The sequence below is a fragment of the Talpa europaea genome (genome assembly GCF_964194135.1).
Source record: "Talpa europaea genome assembly, chromosome: 3".
In the NCBI taxonomy this organism is placed as follows: Eukaryota; Metazoa; Chordata; class Mammalia; order Eulipotyphla; family Talpidae; genus Talpa; species Talpa europaea.
The window spans coordinates 104,597,766-104,620,649 of NC_140069.1; the positions used below are offsets into that span (position 1 = coordinate 104,597,766).

At 33.8% G+C, this 22,884-nt stretch overlaps 1 protein-coding gene across 1 annotated transcript in view; it reads left to right on the forward strand.

The window, feature by feature from the left end:
- The window catches only part of BBS9 (Bardet-Biedl syndrome 9), a gene marked incomplete at both ends in the record, with an annotated part of 347,147 nt that overhangs the window by 138,110 nt on the left and 186,153 nt on the right, over window positions 1-22,884 (forward strand). The window contains 6 exons of the mRNA XM_084230604.1: window positions 2,267-2,320; window positions 7,721-7,823; window positions 8,585-8,689; window positions 11,624-11,638; window positions 16,972-17,112; window positions 21,112-21,207. Coding sequence (XP_084086730.1) covers window positions 2,267-2,320; window positions 7,721-7,823; window positions 8,585-8,689; window positions 11,624-11,638; window positions 16,972-17,112; window positions 21,112-21,207 — 514 coding nt within the window. The remainder of the gene's footprint in view (window positions 1-2,266; window positions 2,321-7,720; window positions 7,824-8,584; window positions 8,690-11,623; window positions 11,639-16,971; window positions 17,113-21,111; window positions 21,208-22,884) is intronic.

Consider the following 22,884-nt stretch of genomic DNA (forward strand, 5'->3'; position numbering starts at 1 on the left):
TTCATATAATGGGTGCTCAGTATACATTTGCTCTATGAATGAATAAGTAAAACTGAAACCAGGATAAAAGGAGATCTGTCCTTGCTCATATCACCCCATGTTCTTGTTTAGTCTTCTGTAAGCACTTGTTAAATTACGATTATGTTTCCCTACCTGCAGTTTGGATAAAATCAATTAAGTTTATGTGTCTGTATCAAAAGTTGATCAGTTAGGGAAGTGATTGAATCTATTGCTTTTATTGTATTTGTAGTTCATGACATAAAATTTTGCCTAGGAAATGTCTTTGCTATTTAGGTATCAAAATATAATACAGTAAGTAGTTGTGATGAGTTTTCAAAGATTAATCTTAGTATAAACAATGAACTTAAGTTGTGATAAAAATCACATTAACATTGCAGTAGTATAGTAAGTTCCGTATACTTAAAAAAAAAATAGAACTACCTATGAAAGAAACATTCAGCCAGCTCAATCACATAGTAGAGGCACTGTTTTAAACATTGGGCATTCAGCACACACCATTTCTCACTCTACCTGAAGGGTGTAGTCTGAGTGGAACATTTCTGCTTAGTTAGCTGACAAATGTACACACATTTTCTTGCCTTGAAAATGATTCTTTTTTTCCTTTGGGCAACTTATATAATTTTTTCCTAACTTCTCTTAAATGTAGCCTATTAGCAATGAGGAATTTTCTTTCTCTCCTTTAGCAACTTTTGATCTTTGTAGGAACATGCCTTATGTAATAGCACTATATTGTAATATATATTTCCCTATTGGTAACCTGGAGTGCTGTTTCCTCTTAACTAGGTGTCTCTTTCCAACTTCATTTTCCTTGTCTTACTATTTTTTCCTTCTTAAGAGATTCTTGAGAGTATCGTATTCTTCCCAGTGGAAAACATTATTCCAGTGATTTATGTGGCTATGGTGCTATAGTATCTTTGTATAGCCATTTCTCTCTGGCTGTAATTTTATGTTCCCAGGGCAGTGCTGTCCTTGAAGTATCTAGGTGTTTAGATAGATTGAACAAAGCAGAAAACAAGAGGTGTTAGTTTCTCTTCTGAATCTGCAGACAGCTAAATGTGAAACATTTCCTGTATTTTAGGTAATACTAGAACAAAAAGCCTGGCTTAATATTTTGTTTTGAATCATTATTATGAAAATATACATCAAAATATTATAATTTATATTAGTGTGGACTTTTTTTTAAAACAGAAGAGACATTCGTTGCTATCCTATCTTCTTGATTGAGAAGTTTGATATGAGTCCATGTATATGGTTTCCTATGGAATTATAAAAAGAATATGAGTCTTCTCTTACTTATACTGATACCCATTACATCATAGTGATACCCTTTGCTTAGAAATGGTTTAGTTTTTCTTAGTAAAAAAATTTTCAAATATGTTAACTTTAAGCTCAGTGGATCTATTCATTGGTTTGATAGAGTCATTATAACCTTAATTGTTCCCCAGGAATTGATAATGGGTGTTGTTAGAAAATGTGTTGTCCCTTATTCTAATTCTAATTTTAGAGAGAAGATTTTTTTCCCTCTTAATCTACCATCACTTATAGATTATAAAGATATGTTTTCTCTTTTATGTATTATTTCGATCTCTTTAGGAGATAGGACCAAGTAAGCCAGTCTGATGCTCAAAGAATGAACTAGTTTATGATAGGTACTAGTAAAATAATGTAGACACTTATTTAAAGTTTATTTTTATTTTTTTTTTAAATTGAGGTAACATTGCTTTACAACATTTATATGTTTTCATGGTATAGGCTTACACGTCTTCAAATGAATATACTACTTTTATTTTCTAGGTATAAGGCTAGTCAATCTTTCTATCATTATACAAGCACATTTCTTAGACACATTTTTATCATATTAGAATATACATTTGGCAAGTTGAAAATACAAAGATCTAGAAGAAAGGCAAAATGTTTATTTGGGAAATATAGGGAGGCCTTTTGTCTAACATAATGGACCAATTAATACAATTAATTAGTTTCAACATTTAAGTAAATTTGACAACAGAGTAGTTGATTACAAAATATATGACTTTCCTTTCTGGTGAACAGGATTTTTAATATTAGCACATGACTTTCCAGATGAGGGCATTCTGATGGCTATATTGACTGTTAGTCTGTCATTTAAATCTGTCTAATTCATTTCCTCTTTTGGTTATGGAAAGTATATATTGCACCCATATTGTTCACTTGTGGATGTGAAATATTGAAATCATCCTTTCACGTCTCAATTCTGTTTTTACAGCAACCTACTGATATTGAAGTGGGAACTGATCTCGTCCCTTCTGTCACAGTGAAGGTATTGTCCATGGTTCTAGACTGTAACGTGCAAAGAATATTACACATTTCATCACATCTGTCACTTGTCACACTATCAGCAACTTGTGGAATGTAAAACAAACATCTGAAATTTGTCAATTTTCCTTAATATTGGAGAGGGAATAGTTAACCTTTATTGTTACCTATGTATATAAAGCATATAACTGCATTCTTAGCAATATGTATATAATATAAACAATAGGTGACTTATTCCCACTATTATTTAAATGTGTGATAATATTCAGTCTTTTTTTTCTAGAAAAGAAATTAACATTTTAACTAAAATCAATGGTTATCATCACTCATAATAGATAAATTGTTTTCAACATCATACATGATTTCAACATACACACACATATATACCCACACACAGGGGAATTATATAAATGCTAATGAATGTTTCTTTTATGTATGATTATGTCTGTGTGTATTTGAAAAGAATTCCCAGTCAGCTGTCTACCGTAACATTAACTTTTAAATGGATTTATTTATAGCAAGAAAATATTAAATGAAGAAGCCACAAAGTAGAGTAGCGACAAATTGATAGTATTAAAAAAAGAGGAAGACGGAAGTGGTTTTGGTTAAGATTTTCAATCCTGTCATTGTAGAATTTTAGAACTAGAACTCAAATGTAGAACCCTCTTAAGGTATTTAGATTAAAGTGTGGTAATCAGTCAGCACATTATTAGCTGAAAATATTTATCACTGCCCAGACCTTGGAGCCAGGGAGAGTTGTGGATCTTGGCGATTCACTTAGTCAAAACTTGGACAAGGCTTTATATTTTCTTAGATTATGGGTTGCCGTCCTTGGAGGGGCTTGACAGGGTACCAGGCTTTACCAATTGTGTTCACTTACATTGGGTCTAACCAGTGGCCCAAGTGTGGGAATCTTTGGTGGAAGTTGAAGGGAGCCCAATCTTGTAACAGTTTCCTAAACTAATTTTTTTGGATTCTTGCCAGTGGAAACAAGGGTGGTCTTTCTCCAGTCTCCCTTTCTCTATCCAATCAAAGGCTCTATCTCATTAATACTTCTGAGTCTGGAAAAGCATTAGTGGCAAGAAATCAAACGCTTAAGGAAAAAAAAAAAAAACCCAACAAAAAACCCCTGCAGAGTTCCAAGAATGATCTATAGACTTTTGTGTAGTGAATTATCTTTTATATCTATTTACTGAGATTGTTCAGACTCATACACATAATAATTCAGGGGCACATTATAAATTGCAAAAGGGACTCTTGTACCTAAACCAGATAACATTGCTTATGCTAATCCCCACCCCCCACCTAACTGTTAGTTATTGCTATAAGTAAACACACATTTCCCTCCCAGGGCAGTTTTTAGTTTTTTCATGTCTACTAGTTACCTTAAAATGATGGTGTGACACTACTGGAGAATTTTACTTCATTATTGAAATTTACTATATATGAGTATGACTAAGCCACAACTCTCTTCCTTATTGCCATTACAAGAGCATGAAAAAGAATGCAACACAAGAGGTTTGGACAAAATCAACTGGCTTCAGCCAGTAGACACAATGACTTCCTGATTATGTCTGACAGTTTCTATACACATTTCTGCTATAAATCTCTCCTTATAACCTTTTATAACAACAACCAAGATATATAACTATGCAGGTTTCCATCGTAATAAATCCTGTTAATTGAGAAAATTTTTCCATCTGTTCCAAGTGAATGAAGATGTGACTACCTTGAGTATGTGTGCATGATGCGTGACCCTCTGTTCCAGGCAACTAAGGCAGAGTGGTTGTTCATACCTGGCTTTTGGATTCATATTTATGTATCTAGGATAAAAATTTGATATTATATTTCCTAAGGATCATATTTCATTTCATTAGAAGTAGAATATAGCATGGAAAATTCTCGTATTAACATTTTATATTTTCCCCTCAATATTCTATAATTATTTTTTTCTTAAACTATGAGGTTTATGATCTAGCCAAGTCTTTAACTCTTTTCTTGGCTCACACACAACTCTTCTTTGTTACTGCAGTTATTTTCATCACACATCTCCTTGATTTACATTTAAAAGTGCCTCGTCCATTGTTGGGGTTCAATAAATCTGTGTCTGGCCTATCCCAATCATGCATCTAAACCAACTGCAAACACTTCTTGTAACAATGTAACATTGTGCAATCCTTGTCTAAGTTATACCCAGCTGACTCAGAAGGTCTGGTGTCTAAAACAAATGGCTTATTACTACTTTAAGGCCTTTTTGTTTTCCCTTTCAAAAATGAGCTCTCATGAAACACTGCTCCTCATGATTTTCAATTCTTTTGGCTGGCTGGCCATGTTATTTAGTTCCTCTGAACCTCTATTTTTAAGCTGTAAAATGGGAATACATTTTTATTTGCAGTCATTTTGAGACCAGACCACAAATAAGAGCCTGAGCTCTGGATTCTAGCAGCCAAAAGTTAAATTGTGATTCTTGAGCTTATAATCAGAATGGCCTTGGGCAAATTATTTAGTCTCTCTGAGCTACAGTTTTCTCTTCTATAAAATGGTATATAATGATAGTACCTGTTTCATACTGGTATGAGGATTAAATGAGATAATATGTATAATTTATTAGAATCAATTATAAAGCTGCTAATGATTATTACTACTATTTTATTTTAAAACATGTTCAGACTAACATTATTATTAGTAGTAAAATATGTACTTGATCCTGTTTATTTTTAACTAGCCCTTTAAAAGAATGTTGTCTGTTGCACACATGTAGTTTCTTCTTCCCACAATTACCATCAGGGTTTTACTTAAAAAGGTGTTATGTTTTTTATAATGGTCAGACATCATTAAGGAAGCTTTGTGGCATGCCATGTATTCTCCAGACTTACAAAGTAAGAGTCAAGGGTACAGTGTTCATTTGCTATGTTTATTATTTATTTGCATCAATAATTGTCCTTTAAAAATTTTACTTCGTCAGTCAAAATTTTTATTTTTATTTTTTTTTTTGAGAGTTCTTTTTTTTTTTTTTTTTTAATTTTCTAGAGGCATGTCTTATTTATTTATTTATTATTTTGTTTGTTTGTTTGGTTTATACATGCACTGGGTACAGTCAGAAGCGTGGGAGGGTGAGAGAATTCACCAGAGCCAGAGCGGGGAGCAGAGCAGGCAGAAGGACCGAAGTACACTGCTGAGGGGAGCAGCGGGCAGCAGGAGAGGTCTGCACACCATGTGGGACCCTCCTCCGGTGGCCGGGGAGCAGCCGGGGATCGAACCGGCGCCGCAGAGGCCACAGGTAGCTTCGCAACCCAGCGCTCAACCGCTGCGCCACCGGGGAGGCCCCAAAATTTTTATTTTTAATGTATTTTTAAGTTGTACAAAATACCCACATCTCTTAAAATTAATATAAGCTATTTGCTAAATCTAATAATATATATGTATATGTATACATACATATATATATATATAATTAAGGAATAGGTTATACAGGTCTGTTACTTAAGAGAATATTCCAAACTATTTTCTTAAAAATAAGTATTCTCTTTTCTACTAACTAGACTGAACTGCTTCATAGCAAAGATGACCCTCAACTCTGGTTGTATATAGGAATTACTGGGGAGCTACTAGAAATATCAATACCCAGGTCTACCTTAGAGATTGTGACTCATTTGGTTTTAGCATCTCACAAGTGTGGGTAAGTTTGCTAAGTCTGCCTTACTCCACCAGGTATATGAATGAATCCTTTCAAAGGTGACTCTTCAAAGAGGCTAAGACATTTTGGAGACAAAAATCCAAACAGTATGTGCCTGTTGGAAGTTGGATCTTTGAGCTTCTTAAGATATCCTCTAGGTGATACCCCTTAGCACTGTGGCTCAGTAAAGATTTTTGGGCCTGATGGTTTCTTCTGATGCCTCTCCTTAGGTTGTGAAAGAAGTTCTAGCCTTTCCTTCCTATCCCACTCTAGTTCCAGTCCGTCATTCTTAGCTACTGATTCTTAATTGGCGTGAGAAGACTTTTTCAGCATTGTCAAGCAAGATCACAAATTTGGAATTGCAGTCAACTTAGATAGATATGTAGCAGTCAATATTTCCATTCTTTGGTATTTTCAAGTATGTCATGTATTTTTGTGTTAAGCCATGGAAGAACATGTAGTGTTTTTATTTTTATCTAGAGTAGTGCATATCTAGCTAGTAATGAAATCTTTAGAGAATAATTATGCAAAAGGTAATAATATACTGATACTGGATAAGACAAATACTTCATGATGTCACTTCTATACATGGAAAGAGAAATGAACATATATAGTATTTCATGCCGTAATTACTCACCAGCCATGAAGGCAGGTTTTTCCTTTGCTTTTGATAGACCATTTTAAAATAACTTTATTGAGGTTTAACTCACATAACTTACAATTGACTCATTTAAAGTATATAATTAAATGATTTTTAATATATTTGTAGAGTTGTGCAGCCATCACCACAATTTAATTTTAGAACATTTCATTCCCCCTTTTTGCCCCCTGACCAGGGAAACTGTATTCCCATTAGTGGTCATTTCTTGTTTTCTTCTCCTCTCCCCAACTGCCCCTACTCCCATTCCTTAGCAAGTATACTAATCTATTTTCTTTATAGATCTGCTTGTTCTGGACATTTCATATAAATGGAATCATACAACACATGGTTATTTGTGACTGGCTTCTTTCACTTAGTGTTAATGTTATCAAGATTTACTCATGATGCAGTATGTGTCAGCACTTAATTTCTTTTTATTACGGAATACTTATTTGTGGTATGGATACAACTTATTTTGTTTATCCATTCATCGCTTGATGAACATTTGGGTTGTTTTTACTTTGGGCTATTATGACTAACGCTATGTACCTTTGTGTACAAGTATTTGGGTGTACACATCTTTTCATTTCTCCTGGTATGGAAGTGGTAGGTTATAGGGTTTACTTTTTTATGTTTACTTTTTTAAAGAAACTATTAAACTGTTCTCTTGAGTGACTGTCTCATTTTGCTTTTTCACCAACAATATATGAGTATTGTAGTTTTTCCACATTCCTGCCAATAACTATTTTTGTCTGTCCTTTTGATTATTGCATTTTTAGTGGCTATGTAGTTATATCTCATTGTGATTTTAATTTGTATTTCACAGTGTAGAAAGATATTGAACAAATTTAAATGTGCTTGTTGACCATTTATGTATCTCTTTAGAAAAAAGTCTGTTCAGCTACTTTGCCAGGTTTCTAACTGGGTTAAAATTTTAATCAACTACTTCTGTTACATGTTACGTTTTGTGATGACTCACTTTTTCCTCAGATGATATTATTCCTAATTATCACAACAAAATAGTTGTGATAGTCTTTCAATTTGGATGAAATCTAGTTTTCTAGTAACAGCAGTTTTTGTTTCCTTAGGTCACACTGCAGAACCGAGTTTCATTGCAAAAAGCCAAATTATCAGTCTACGTGCAGCCACCATTAGTATTGACGTGTGATCAGTTCACCTTTGAATTCACGGGTAAATATTTTGTTTTGACTTAATGTCTATCATGGTATGAGGTTTATTTTTATTAATTTCATTTATTATAGTGTGTTTATTTCATGACTGCATTTCTTGTTTGAATAGTGAGACTGGTATGTTACTGAAATCAACAATTGTTTTGCTTTTATTTTCCCTATAAACATCAAGCATGGACATTCAGTGAATGACTGTTGAGTTGAAGTAATTACAGATTTCCTTGTGTTTTCCTTAACAAGTTGGACCTGTAATTGTACTTAAATACTATAATTTGGAAGGTGTTCTTTATTGGTGTTTCTCTAGTGACCTATTTATTGAATCAGTAATGTTTGAAGAAAGAATATTGGCTTTGGAGTCTGGCCTGAATTTGAATCTTGGCTCTTTCACTCAATAGGTAACCTTGGGCATGCTGCTTTTGTAATTACTTGGAGTCTCAGTTTTTTTTTAATCTGCAAAAAGGGATAATGATATTTGTTTTACAGGGCTGTTTTGAAGGTTTAATTAGAAAATGAATCTCTGTAAGATATTTATAATAGTTCCTAAAATGTAGATATACTGTGAAGGGCAACATATGTAAGATTTCTTTCCATAGAAACTGTCATCTCCTACTACTTAGGCCCAAGTTATTATTAGTCCTGTTAAAATGATTTGTGAATTTTCTTTCAAGTTTTTTCATTCTATGTTTACTGCCACTGTTCAGCTGAGGATCCTATCTCTTTTGTTCAATAATATGTAACTTAATGCTTTCACTTTGCTTATAGCACCAGAGATGACTAGAACAGTAGCATTTTCTGTTTATCTGAAAGGAAGTTATACACCATCTGAATTGGAAGGAAATGCTGTTGTTTCTTATTCCAGACCAACAGGTAAACCTTAGTTGTTTGAAAATTTATAAACATAATCATGCCTTTTAAGTTATTGGATTTATGGGATAAATGTTTAAGTTTTAAAGATGGGAAAACAAATTATAAAATATTAGTATTTTTACTGTTAAGTAAAATTGTATGTCTATTTCACAATTGTATGTTTTGAGTAATTAGTGATGATTGATTTAGCTGATTTCCACATATAAATTTGATTCTGTCTTTTCAATTAATAGCAAATATGATATATTTTTATTTCCACTAGAAGTGTGATATCGATCAGACTTTATGTATTGGAACTCAAGAAAAAGGCTGGTGTGAATTAGTGACAAAGATTGTTATTAATTATGCTGACATTAAGGCAGTATTCAGGGTTACAGACATTGTTTTAGTGATTAAATAAAACTTTAGTGTCTTACATGTTAAAATATTTAAGAACATAAAAAAAATATTTAAGAACAAATCCTCTAAAATTTGATCTGCATTTTCTCAAGAAATTATTAGATTAAAAAATTATCTTATGTCCTTTTGATATTCAGTGTTGTAAGTTTCAACTTATTTTGATACTATTTTATAGTTGTTTCTTCCTGTGTAGTGAACTTTTTTTGTGGTAACAATTTGGCAATCATTGGATTAATAGAATAAGAGTAATCAGTCATTTTCAAAAAGTTGAGAAAGGGAAAATACTTTCAAACACATGTAATGAGGACATTGCTGTAGTACTAAAACCAGGCAAAGATAACATATACAAACAAAAACTATAGACCAATTTCAATTTCTCTAATGACCAAAATTTCCCCTAACAAAATCCTAGCAAATTGAATCAAATAATAAATTAAAATGGTTATATACCATGACCAAGTGGGATTTAGACCAGGGATACACGGATGATTCAACATTTGAAAATCAATGTAATTCACCACCTCAATGAAAGGAAAGATTAAAAACCATATGATCATATCTATAAATGCAGAGAAAGCATTTGATAAAATTAAGTGTCTACTTATGTTACTCAGGTATCAAAAAAGATCATTTATTGCCATTTGTGACAACATGGATGGGGCTGGCAAGGAATATGCTAAGGGAAATAAGTTAGAAGGAGAAAGAGAAATATGGGACTGTCTCACTTATGTGTGCAATATAGAGAAGCCAATCAAAAGACCAGATAAAGCCAAACTAAGAGCTAACCCTAGAATACTGACTATGGAGCTGAGGCTCCCAGAGAGGTAGGGAAAGGAGAAGGAAAGAGAGCAAGGTAGGGAGGGAGCAGAGTGGACTATGGTGGTAGACTATGAGTGTGTTATACTAGGTAGTGTGGTAACAACACCTGAAGGGGGAGATGCTATACTTCTAAAACACAAACAACAGGGCCTCCCTGGTGGTGCAAGGGGTTAAGCAATGCACTATGAAGCGATCTGCAGCCTCTGCAGCACGAGTTCCACCACCCCCGACTAGCCAGGGAGAAACCCACATGGCGAGGCAGACCTCTCCTGTCTCACCCCCTGCTCCCCTCAGCCGTGTGTTTCAGTTCACCTGTACTGTTCCCTACTCTGTCTCTGGTGAATCCTCTCACCCCCCCATCCCCCGCACCTCTGGCTTGTACCCCAGCTCTTGTATGCATTAATAAATAAATCTTTAAAAAAAAATAAAACAGGGCCTCCCCTGGTGGCGCAGCGGCCGTGCCCACTGCTCCCCTCAGCAGTGTACTTTGGTCCTTCTGCCTGCTCTGCTCCCCGCTCTGGCTCTGGTGAATTCTCTCACCCTCCCGCGCTTCTGACTGTACCCAGTGCTTGTATAAATAAATTAATAAATCTTTTTTTTAAAAAAAAACCACAAACAACAATGTAAACCAATGTTAATAAATAAATAAAAAGAATAATAAAAAGAATAATCAGCAATTTTTTTTAGATTTATTTATTTATTTGTTTGTTTATATATTTATTTATACAAGCACTGGGTACAGTTAGAAGCACGGGAGGGTGAGAGAATTCACCAGAGCCAGAGCGGGGAGCAGAGCAGGCAGAAGGACCGAAGTACACTGCTGAGGGGAGCAGCGGGCGGCAGGAGAGGTCTGCGCAAAATGTGGGACCCTTCTCCAGTGGCCGGGGATGGAACCGGCGCTGCAGAGGCTGCGGGCAGCTTCGCAACCCAGCGCTCAACCGCTGCGCCACCGGGGAGGCCCAGCAATTATTTTTTAAAAACTTTTCAGTATTGTATAGCTGGTATTAGTGTATCCAGCAATGTTAGATATGTACATGTGTTTAAAAAATACTGCTATATAATTTTCTTAGTTTTATAAGATTTAGAGATGTCCTACTCATCTCCCCTCCCCCCACTCCCTGCATTGATGCTCATTTTTATTTCGCAGTGTTTTTAATATTTGTAATTTTAGTTTGCTAACCGGTTTTTCTGGCTTATGTATTGATAATGCTATCCACTCAGATGATTTTATAACTTTAGTGTATGTGGTCAATTTCTTGTACTTTACAAGATACTTGGCTTTAAATTGTTTAAAAAAATTTTTTTAACCAAAAAGGGCATTAGTCTTTAGTAGTTTTTACTAACTGTAAATATTACTTTCAACATTTTTCCCCCAAAATGCATTTAATGCTCTGTCATATTTATAAAATGACTGGTTTGCTATAGGCTCTAGATCATATTTGTCTTTATCTCTTTTTGCCACATTAAATTTGTAGACTTTAGAGAATGGAATTGCAAATATATTGTTAGATTTCAGTTATTCTTGTTTTGCTCTTCAACTGTGAATTTCCTTCACTTATTTTTATTGAAGGTCATTTAAATCATTTGTAGAACACTGAAAATTTTAATTTATCTTTTTAAGCAGATGTGTATTAAATTTGTATTGTAATTGTGCAACTGACAATTTGTCATATTCTTTCTCCCCTATTTCCTTTTCGTGTTGCCTCTGATGGATAGATCGAAATCCTGATGGTGAGTGAGAAAATATTTAACACAAAATTAATTTCAGAACTGAAATTATTTAGTCAATGAATTGAATTAGCAGTACACTACAAAAAACTATTTTTAAATACTGCTATTTTAAGAATCGTCTTCTGGTTGATTCAGTGCCTTGATCTTTGTATAGAGAGGATAGTAAATGTTTCCTCTCATATTAGAGTTGTCATTCATTATTAGCTTGAGAATCATGAGAAAGAATGAAGCTCCATTGCTTTTTTTGAAAACAAAGGTGTCTTTGACCACTTTTTTCCCATAAGTCATTAGTGATTTACCTGTATGTTCTGTTACTTTACTTAAAAAGTAAGGAGGAAAAAAAGGATTTGTCACCGAATTCTAAATTGTCTCTTTTCTATATGCACCAACATATCTATTTCTCTCTTTGATGAAAATGTCATAAATTTTCGTTCTGTGGACCTGTTCCTTGTCTTGTTTAGAGTTTGTGGGAGAATATTATCAAGGGTCTGACCCCTTGCGCTTGCTTGGATCGGTTCTGATTGGTACCCATTTTGTATCTCCTAATTCCTTTTTTAATGACATATTCATAAAATGAATTTCATTAAATTTGTTCCTCTAATAGATTTTGAGCTCTTTGAGAATATGGGTAAAGCACTCATCTTTGAATTGTACAATATTGGGGTACATGACGGGCACTTTAAACGTGTCTCCACTGTGATTATTTCTTTGCCTAGATACAGATTTAATGTGGTGCTTTCTTCTTTATTAGATAGGTTAAAATAATTTCAGATAACAATATTAGTTAATAATAATTAAATAAAATACTTAAAGAATAGTGGCAATGTTTACTCATATAATTTGATGATGCCAACATTCTGAGTTGCGTAGTATCTGGGAGTTGAAAATACATTTATATGTGAAATATTGTAATAGAAGTAAGCCTTTACATTAATTAGATGAAATATAAATGTCAAATTAGAATTTGGGTTATTAAAAAGTAGCTATTTTGGGCCTCCCTGGTAGCACAGGTGGTTGAGCGCTGCACTGTGAAGCTGTCCGCAGCCTCTGTAGCGTGGGTGTGATCCCAGCTTGCTGGTGAAGGTGCCACATGGTGTGGCAAACCTCTCCTGTCTTGCCCGCTGCTCCCCTCAGCAGTGTATTTCGTCAGTCTGCCTGTTCTGTTCCCTGCTCTGTCTCTGGCGAATCCTGTCACCCTCCTGCGCATCTAGCCTGTACCCAGTTCTTGTATAAATAAATAAATCTTAAAAAAAAAAACAAATAAAAAGTAGCTATTTTTGATAGTGAATATTTACATTTGAATTATAATATTGCTTATAGCTGTTAGGGTTTTGTACTGTATTTTATGAAATACTTTATTAAATTTTAAAAATAAGTAAGGATTATCAATGAGAATTTACCCCTTCTTACTCTAAATTCAGCCCCGGCCATGAAGAAAAAAATCAAAGTATGGAAATTTTAGTATTTCAATACAAAGCTAAAGCTGGTTTTGATAACTTCTTATGATATGTTTAAAAATTATAATTAAGCTTCAGGGAGTAGAATTGAAATATTCAGCCTCACTTAGTACTCAAGAAAATATTATGTTGCCATTTGGATCTTACTTACACAGAGGCTTCAAATTTCAAAGGCTGGCTCATTTTATTGGCCTGATCTGTTCAGGCTGTACTGTAGATAAGCAGTCCTGCTTTTACATGTGGGGAAAAAAATGCAAGTGAGGTTTTATGTTGTCCCATAAGAGTTAGTCTCCATTATTTCTGCATTAAAGTTACATGACATGGGTAGTGTAAAACATGACTGCAGATGGAGCACAGTACGTAGCCAGACATAACAGGAAGGGATCAAGGAAGTTCTGGCTACCAGACATTGCTACTGCTTTGGGGGTTCCTTGTTTTCAATATGAAATGACTCTAGCAGGCCCCTGGAAAGAGCTCTAAGGGCATTCTATGGATGTGTAATATGTAGTTATTCTATTCTGACATATATGTTACTTTTTTAAAGCACATTTTGACTTCTTTCTTGTCAGTGATACTGGGCTCTTGGGTGTGCCAGATAAAATTAGAATTCTCTTTCTGGAAAAATTGTTCTGTCAGAAATGGTTTTGATGTGAATTTTCTAAGTGTTAAATTTTGTGATTAATTGCAGTATAGTATTTGAGACTATCCATATCCTATAGTAGGCTAGGAAGGGAAGCATTTGAAGGAGAGGTGATTATATTTGGTAAAAAATTACAGAACGTAGTCAGTCTGATGAATGAATAGGCCAATATTTGAGTATTGTAGACGCCAAAGTTTTCTTTTCTCTCGGCATAACTCTCAGAGAATTGAATAAGCCCTATACAGAAACTTTTTTTGTCAATTACATAATGAAAATATCAGTGATGTTAGGCAAAATTAACACCAATTAAGCTCTTTCAACTAAGTTTTACGGTATTCTACTAGCAACTTTGAAAAGTCTTTAAATACATGTAATGTGTTCTTTCCTTTTTGCAGACACTTACATGTGTATACCTCTGGCCTCAGATTCTTAGATACAATTACAGTCTGAAGTGTAATTGGTAGCAAAATATACCTTTTATGTTTCCCAAAAAATGTTCATCTCAATGGAAATGTGCCTCTGATAAACCCCATGTTTAAATACTAGAGACTGTATTTTGAAATGCTTGGGTTTTAATTTGATGGGAAGTAATATGAAATGCTGGCATTGTAATTTTCTTTTCAAAGATACAGTTTCCTTAAACTGGTTTCTAAAGGATTTTATAGCCCCTCCCCCACCCCCGCCCAGTGTAACTTCTTAAGCTGCCTCATTTAAAAAATAACCATAATCATTTTATTAAGCATCAGTGTCATCATTTTTCAAAGTAATGTTTTCCAAATGTCCTATGAAGCAGGTTTATTATTCCTGGAGAAAAAAGAAATTCTGGAAGAGTTCTACAAATCTTACCAACTACAGACCATTGCTCTAGTGTGTGATATTGTCATTAACTGACCTGATTGAACTGTGAATTGAGTTATAATGTATTTCCTTTCTTGGGTTTATTAGTGCTTGCAAACCATTTGTTTATATTTCCAAAAACATTTATACTGCCAGTTTCTTTAACTCTGGGTTCTTGGAGGTTTAGAGCAATAATCTTCAAATGTATAGACTCAAGTCACATGCAGCCACTATTGATCATGATTAATTTTTTTTAATTGCAAATTCAATCAGTACCTGGTCCAAGTGAAGCAGAGGCCACTCTTTTTTTTAGCAGTATAATTTTAGAACATTTTCAGTCAAATTTTGTTTGAACAATTAATTCAAACATTTTTTGTTTTTCTATTAAAATGAAAGATAAGGAAATAGGTTTCAGTTTCCCTGTTCTTTCTAGACTGCATCTATTAATTGAGGTTGTAATTTATATAATGTAGAGGCAGCAGCTTTAGTAGGTATAATTTCATAATGTAGAGAGGTATGGAATATAATAAAATATCCTTGAAGCTGGAAAAAATATTTCATAATTTTTTTGTGGTGATGTTGATAGTTGTGGCTTGAGCAGTAGCTTAGATCACATTACCATAATATTTAGTCAGAACATCTCATCATTGTAAAGTACAAATGCACATGGCTCTGAAGCCTCACAGAATATCAGGAAATAAATACCTTGGGGTTTTTCTGAAAAGACACCAGTTATAATTTGCATCTAAGATTCCAAGAGAAGTGAATTTAACATCTGTTGGTTATGAACAAAAATGAGCTATGTAAAATTTGATGGATAATAGATTATGTGGAAGAGAATGACAGATATTCTGCACATGCCCTGAAAAAATATTTAATTGACCTCATATATCAATATGCTTGCCTTTGTTGATGATTCTCACTATCCCAGTGAGTAAGAAGTACTGAAAAGTGTATATACTCCTAGCTTAGATATGGAGTAAGCATAACTCCAATTGACAGTAACAAAATATATTGCTAATTCTAGGGATCCTGCCTTGGAACCATGTCCCTGAAGTTCAACCATGTCTGCTTTTGTTATTTTAAAGCTGCTCACTCATTCTATTATAAAGAAACAAAGGAATTAATGTGCTAGATAGATCAAATAGAACATTTTAAGTTTACCATTTCTCTATGGCAGTATATACCAATATGTAGGTTTCTATATTTTGTCTTATCATATCAATCAAAAATAGACTATTAAAAGGAGGAAAACCTAACATTGAAGAATTGCTTTTCTAGATTTATGAGTACGGAGCCTAATTTGCTTTGGTTTTAGTTTCATTCTTCATAGAAATATTTAGAGGAATGATTTTTTTAAATTTATACATAAAACTCTTCCTTGTTATTTATTTATTCAATTACCTATTTCAGTAATTCTGTGTGTATTTGGAAAAATTGACAATTGATGCCTATGTTGAGCCTTTCAAAATTTCACTTAGCAGTGATATATAAAGTAAAATCGGGGGTCTCCCCGGTGGCGCAGCGGTTGAGCGCTGGGTTGCGTAGCTGCCCGCAGCCTCTGCAGCGCTGGTTCTATCCCCGGCCGCCGCATGAGGGTCCCACATGGCGCTGCAGACCTCTCCTGCCGCCCAATGCTCCCCTCAGCAGTGTACTTCGTCAGTCTGCCTGCTCTGCTCTCCGCTGACTCTAGTGAATTATCTTACCTTCCCACGCTTCTGAGTGTACCCAGTGCTTGCATAAATAAATAAATAAATAAATAAATAAATAAATAAATAAATCTTTAAAAAAAAGTAAAATGGATCGAAAAATATTTAATTTATTTGAAAGTAATATCCTTAATATTAATGTATAAAATGGACATTAACTTCAGTAGAACTTCCCTTGGGCAGAGTTTGCTCATAATTTATTGGAACTTTTTAATGTACTTTGAATATTCAATAAATAGAAAAGCTAAAGATTGAAAATGTTTTTGAGTAGAGAATTACTAGATATGGTCCTATAGAGACTTTCTGATTTAAATTTCATATTCTTTGCTCATTTTAGTTGGTAGTTTTGGATTGAGGCTAGAGCTCAGAATGCCTTCGTTAAAAATTTTAGCTCAATAATTCAATGTAACTACATGTAATATTTTATATAGTATTAACTGTGATCATTTAAACACTATATTAAGTAAAGACAGATCTTTTACCCATTCTTCTCTTGGGATTTTATTTTAGTTGTGTACTTTTTGACAGTAATATACAATAATAATATTTTGCAGTTATTTTGGTTGTGCTAAATGAAATGGGCTGGAAATAGACTTTTAAAGTAGGTATATTGTTACGCTACTAGTAGTACATATTATTTTGGTCAAATTATTTTGTCAAATCTGTGAATTTACATTTCTCTTATTTCAGGCATTCCTCGAGTTATCCAGTGTAAATTTAGACTTCCCCTGAACTTAATATGCCTTCCAGGTCAGCCTTCAAAAACTGCAAGCCACAAACTAACTATCGATACTAACAAATCTCCAGTCAGTCTTCTCAGTCTCTTTCCAGGTAAGACTTTTGAAGTAACTTGCCTGTAACATCAGAAATGTTAAGAATTTGGAATGGAATCCTTCATCAGCAGATAATGATGGGGTAATTATCAGATAATTGTTAACTAAGAATATGAAAATGCCTCAAGGATTTTCCCCTCTTGTTTCCCTGTTCAAAGGCACATAGCTTATACCAACAAGATAATAAGGTATACCTTTTAAGTTTGATTAAAATTATTATAATCATTATTTTGCTTCAGTATTCAGAAATGAAAGCATCAAATGTTTCTTTTTAGACTCTGGAATTTTCTGAGTTAGATTGTAAATATTTATTATTCATCTTCATTGTAGGTTTTGGATATGTACCTTTTTAAGTTATATTCTTGTGCCCCTGAAGAGTAATCTCATAAATAGGTATTCTTCGGGATTCTTCTGTCTCTAGCAGCTGGAGGGATGAATGTTCTTTCTCTGACTCTGATCATTTAGAAGGGGCTTCATATTTAAAACTGAATATGACAGTGACTATTTGGGGTAATTTGTGAAGGTGTGACTTTCTCCTGGTGTCATTTTTTCTTTCTGAATAGCTTACAAAAAAAGAAAGATGTTGATTGGATAAAGTGTCTTGGTAACCAGGGTTGCTCATGTGTCCCATGTATTAATTTTCTTGGTGATGGGGTGGAATTAAAAAAAAATATGGGAATCAAATGAATCCTTTTAAATCCCTCATTAAAATTCAGCACCGTTGGCTATGTGATACATCTTCACTCTTGCATTAGTGAATAGGATTTAGAATACAAAGAGTATTTCCCACAGGTTTAGAAATTTATGGTAAGTCAACTTTTATGTTACTAAACTGCTTAGAGTGCTTAAAATTTTTCTTTATTTGAAAATTTTTCAAGAGCTTTATTTATATATAATTTTATGAGAAATATCCAAAATTAAGTGCACTTTATTATAGTTAATCTTTGAGTTGAGTTTGAATATATTTGGATATATTTTGAAATATTTAGCAAACAGTTTTATGCCTTTGCTTTCTTTTTTCCTCTTTCCCCCTTCCTTTCCTTTCTCTTCCCCTTCCCTGTTAGTCGCGTTTCTTATAAAAATGTGAATTATAAAAAAGACAGAAAGAGTCACTACCTTTGTAACATTTTCCATAAATGTTTTAGTTCCTTGGGTCTCCTGTACTATCCTGGGAATATATCAAGAGTTGGAAATTATATGTAGAACACTGAATTTAGTGGTGCCTTTGAGAAATTTTGAAGATGCTGGCTTGTGAGAAACTGATCTGTATTATAAATGGGTGAAGTCCCCAGAGATTGAATTAAAATGCATGCTTTTGATCAGAGAAGTAATTTCTGTACAAGACCCCTCTAAACACTGGAAGGAAAGTTAGCCATATATTTAAGTAGCATAAAGGACTGTTACTTGTTATTATATGTAAGTAAAATATTGGTGTAGTTTTCACATCTCTTCTCAACCTCCTCTTCCTTAGCCCATTTGCATTCGTTCTGAGGCCCTTTTAGGGCTCTTTTAGATCATTCCTCCATTTTCATCCTGATTTTGAGCTCATTTGTTTTGCTATCACAGGTATCTTATACTCTTCAACATCTATATGTTTTTACTTACTTTAGAATTTGAACACAGTGACAAATTAAAAAAAAATTTCCCTCAAGTTCCATGTATGTAATATTACATATTTTTCTTTTAGAATGCCTTGCTTTATGTTCATATTGAATAAGCTGGGATCCTGTAATTATTAAAATAAGTACTCTTGGTACTCTAATCTTCCAGAGTATTTTTCTCTCTGGGTATATATAAGACATATTGATATCAGATGAATTTGCTATTGAAAATCTTATGTCTGTTTTTTAACTGAAATAAAATTAGTGAACATTCTAAGGAAGAAATAAAACTATTTTAATCTACATCTTCACCTATTTGTTTATTTTTGTTTTGTGAGCAAATACAGGTATACTTAAAATAGCTTTAATTTTCCTGTTACAAAAGAAATGTGAAATTTAGAAATGGATAACCAAAAAGAAGAAAATAAAATTTACTGGTACTTTTACTTTCTAGTGTTATCTGTTTGTTTTTTTCTATTTTCCTAATATTAAAATAATGTTTTCTGTGCATTTTATTCTCCCAAGAGAACTTAATTTGCTTACTTTTTTGGAGACATCTTTTTATATAGTTAGATATTTTACTTTATAATTTTAAGGAATGCACTGTATGCTAGCAGTCATTTGACTAGCAGTATGTTTTCAACATTTGTATTGTGTTCAAACCATTTATTAATAGTATAAATCTTTTTGTAGCAATATTTATCCAAATAACTATCTGGGGAGCTTTTTGGCTAAATATGACTTATGCAATAAAAATTACTTCTTAAAATGTCTTATAAAACAAAGTCAAGAAATGGACAATGAAAGTGGTATAGTAGTTCATGTACTTTTTGAAATCCAGCTTTTGTCTTTCTTTGCTTGTTTTTCAGTGTAAGACAGCTTCTTCAAATTTGGGTGTCATTATTGACGACAAGGCAGGAGGTATTAGAAAGGACAGCAAGGACAAGTTATAGCGAAGACTGTGACTTTTGTCAGAAAGGCATATTTCTATAAAGTTCTTAGGAAATTTCTACTTTGATTTCAGTGCCATAATTTTGTCAAACGACCTCCTCTAGCTGTAAAACGGCCCAAGACCTAATGCAGATGGGCTAAGGAAGAGGAGGTTGGGAAGAGATGTGAAAACTACACCAATATTTTACTTATATGTAATAACAAGTAACAGTCCTTTTATACTACTTAAATGTATGGCTAACTTTCCTTCCAGTGTTTAGAGGGGTCTTGTACATGCAAATTTTTTTGTACTTATCTATTTCTCAAAGAAGGAATTCCTTAAAGATAAATATTAAAGAGTGTGCTCAATTGAAAACATTATTCAATGCCAAATTTCCTTCCAGAATAATTGTTATCAAGTCACATGCCCATTATCAAGGTTCATACCCAGGGTTGCAGTTGGACTTATTAGATTTTTTTCAGTTTTGACATGGAAGGGTAAAGATGATATCTCTTTAAAATTTGCATTTATGTTATTAGCAAAGACATTTATAACTTGTATTAGCTACTGTGTTCTTTTAATGTATAAGCTTATATTTTTAAATAGTAATATTTATTTTAAAATTTAATTTTATTAATTGCTTTATTTCAAGGTTTCATGTTATGCTTAGAATGGTTTCTATTTTAAGATTATAAAATATTTACTTACATTTTATTCTCAAACATTTCAATACATCCTTTAACTCTCAAACACAGCTCCAATGTATTTCTTGCTTTCTTAGAAACAACTTTATTGAAGTATAACTTATGTATCATGAATTGTACATGTTCAAAGTGTTCAATTTAGTAACTTTTGATGCTTGCAAATTTTTTTCTGAGCAGTAAGTGGGGTTAAGCTTTGTGTTCAACTTATTGAGTTGTTTGTCAGGAATCATTGTTTATTTTCTGTTATCTGATATCTCAAAAAAATTGTTTCATGTGTTATATCCGATTTTTTGGTTGCTTCACATGGAAGGGAAAATTTGACTCTTTTTTATCTGTCTTGCCTCAAAGTGAAAGTCTCTAGTATTATTATTTCATTCGTTTGTTTTTCAGTCAGGATTCAAATATGGCTTACTTACTGCAATTTTTTTGTATCCATTTTTTTTAAGATTTATTTATTTATGCATATAAGAGTTGGGGTACAGGCCAGAGATGCGGGGGTCGAGAGGATCCACCAGAGACAGAGCAGGGAACAGGACAGGGAGACTGACTGAAATACACTGCTGAGGGAAAGCGGCGAGACAGGAGAAGTCTGCCTCGCCATGTGGGTTTCTCCCTGGCCGGCCGGGGATCAAACTTGTGCTGCAGAGCTTGTGGTTTGCTTTGTAGTGCTGTGCTTAACCCCTTGCGCCGCCAGGAAAGCTCAGCTTCCTGTTTTAAACATTAAGTGTTTTGATCAAGCTGATTTTGTCTCTTCTTCGTAGGCTTTGCCAATCAGTCAGAAGATGATCAGGTGAATGTAATGGGTTTTCGATTGTTAGGAGGCTCCCGAGTTACTCTGCTTGCTTCCAAAACCTCTCGTAAGTAAAACCATGTATTACTACTTTTGTAATTTTCTTCTGAGGACACTACATCAGAGATCATTATGTCAAGGACTTCTGCAAAGGGTATTAACGTTCAATTAGAGATTGAAAGCTAACAACCATGGTATTAAGTATATGGTACATAAAAGTTAGGAAGATATGATCCTGTTTCGTTAGAAATATGTAACTTTAGTTTTGGAAATGAGGAGAGTTTCAGAGAAAGGAAAGAACTGGAAAATGTTTTTGTGTTAAGTAAATAATGAACTCGGTTTTAGGAACTAGTTGAAACTATTTTTCTGTGTGTATATTTTCATGTCTTCCTTTGGGCATTGCTAAAGACAAAGATGAAAGTGAATGACATCTATTTTTTATTTTTAATTTTTTTAAATGGTCTTTTTTTTAAAGATTTATTTATTTTAATATAAAAGCTGGGGTACAAGCCAGGGGCGCAGGAAGGTGAGCGGATTCACCAGAGACAGAGCGAGCTGGGAGCAGCGCAGGCAGACGACCGAAATATACTGCTGAGGGGAGCAGCAGGCGCAGCGGGAGAGGTCTGCTGCACCATGTGGGAATCTCCCTGGCTGGCCGGGAATCGAACCGGTGCTGCAAAAGCTGCAGACAGCTTCACAGTGCTGCGCTCAACCCACTGCACCACCATGGAGGCCTGAGAATGACAGTTTTGTTGAGACTAATCTCAGTAAAATAAAAAGTAGTAATTGTAGAGTCAAATTTAAATTTCAAATTTAAACATACTTTATTGATTTGATTGCCTGATGAGAAATAATAGTTAAAACTGCAATATAAAACTGACTTCTGTTTTATGTAGGTTACTGAAGCTATTCAACTTACTGACTTATATACACCTTCATGGAAATAAAGTAAATTTTTTAAAAAAGACTTTATTTATTTATTTTTGCATGGAAGAACTGGGGTGTAAGCCAGTGGTGTGGGGGATGAGAGGATTCACCAGAGACAGAATGGGGAGCAAAACAGGCAGATTGAGTGAAATACACTGCTGAGGGGAGTGGCAGGTGATACAGGAGAGATACCTGCTGTGTCATGTGGGTTAGCTCCCTGGCCAGGGGATGGAACTCAGGCAGCTGGGTGATAGTGCTGAGACTTAACCTCTAGGCCATCAGGGAGGCCCAAAATAAAATAAAATATTAAGAAAGGAAGTGCTTAACAAATTTTAGAAGTTGTAAGATTATTGGAGTGCAATGAATGTATGTATGTGCAATGAATGTATGTTTTTTAAATCTTCACAGTTTGTGTATTACCTTTCATTTTAAATTTTATGCATTTTCAGTTTAAATTCACTATTTCCTTTATAGTCAGAAAGTATAGTAAAATAAGGTCTTATCTTTTTTGAAAAATAAAGTTGTTAACAGGAGGAACATATATATCCCTCTGAGAAATTATAATGATGTTTCTGTGGCTAAAATCATCACAGCTTCTGGAATTATGTAGATTGCTGACTGGTAAAATAGATAACTAAAACTCTAGAATAAGGCATAGAAATCAAAGATAATCCTAAGACAAATGAGAGGAATCTGTATTTTTTGTTATGTTTGTGATTTGACATCATTGTAGCTTTTACTTTGGTACCAGTTTGTTGTGATTAGCTTTAATCTTTAGTTGGATGGTGAAATCATTTTGGTACATTTCTCTTAGTTC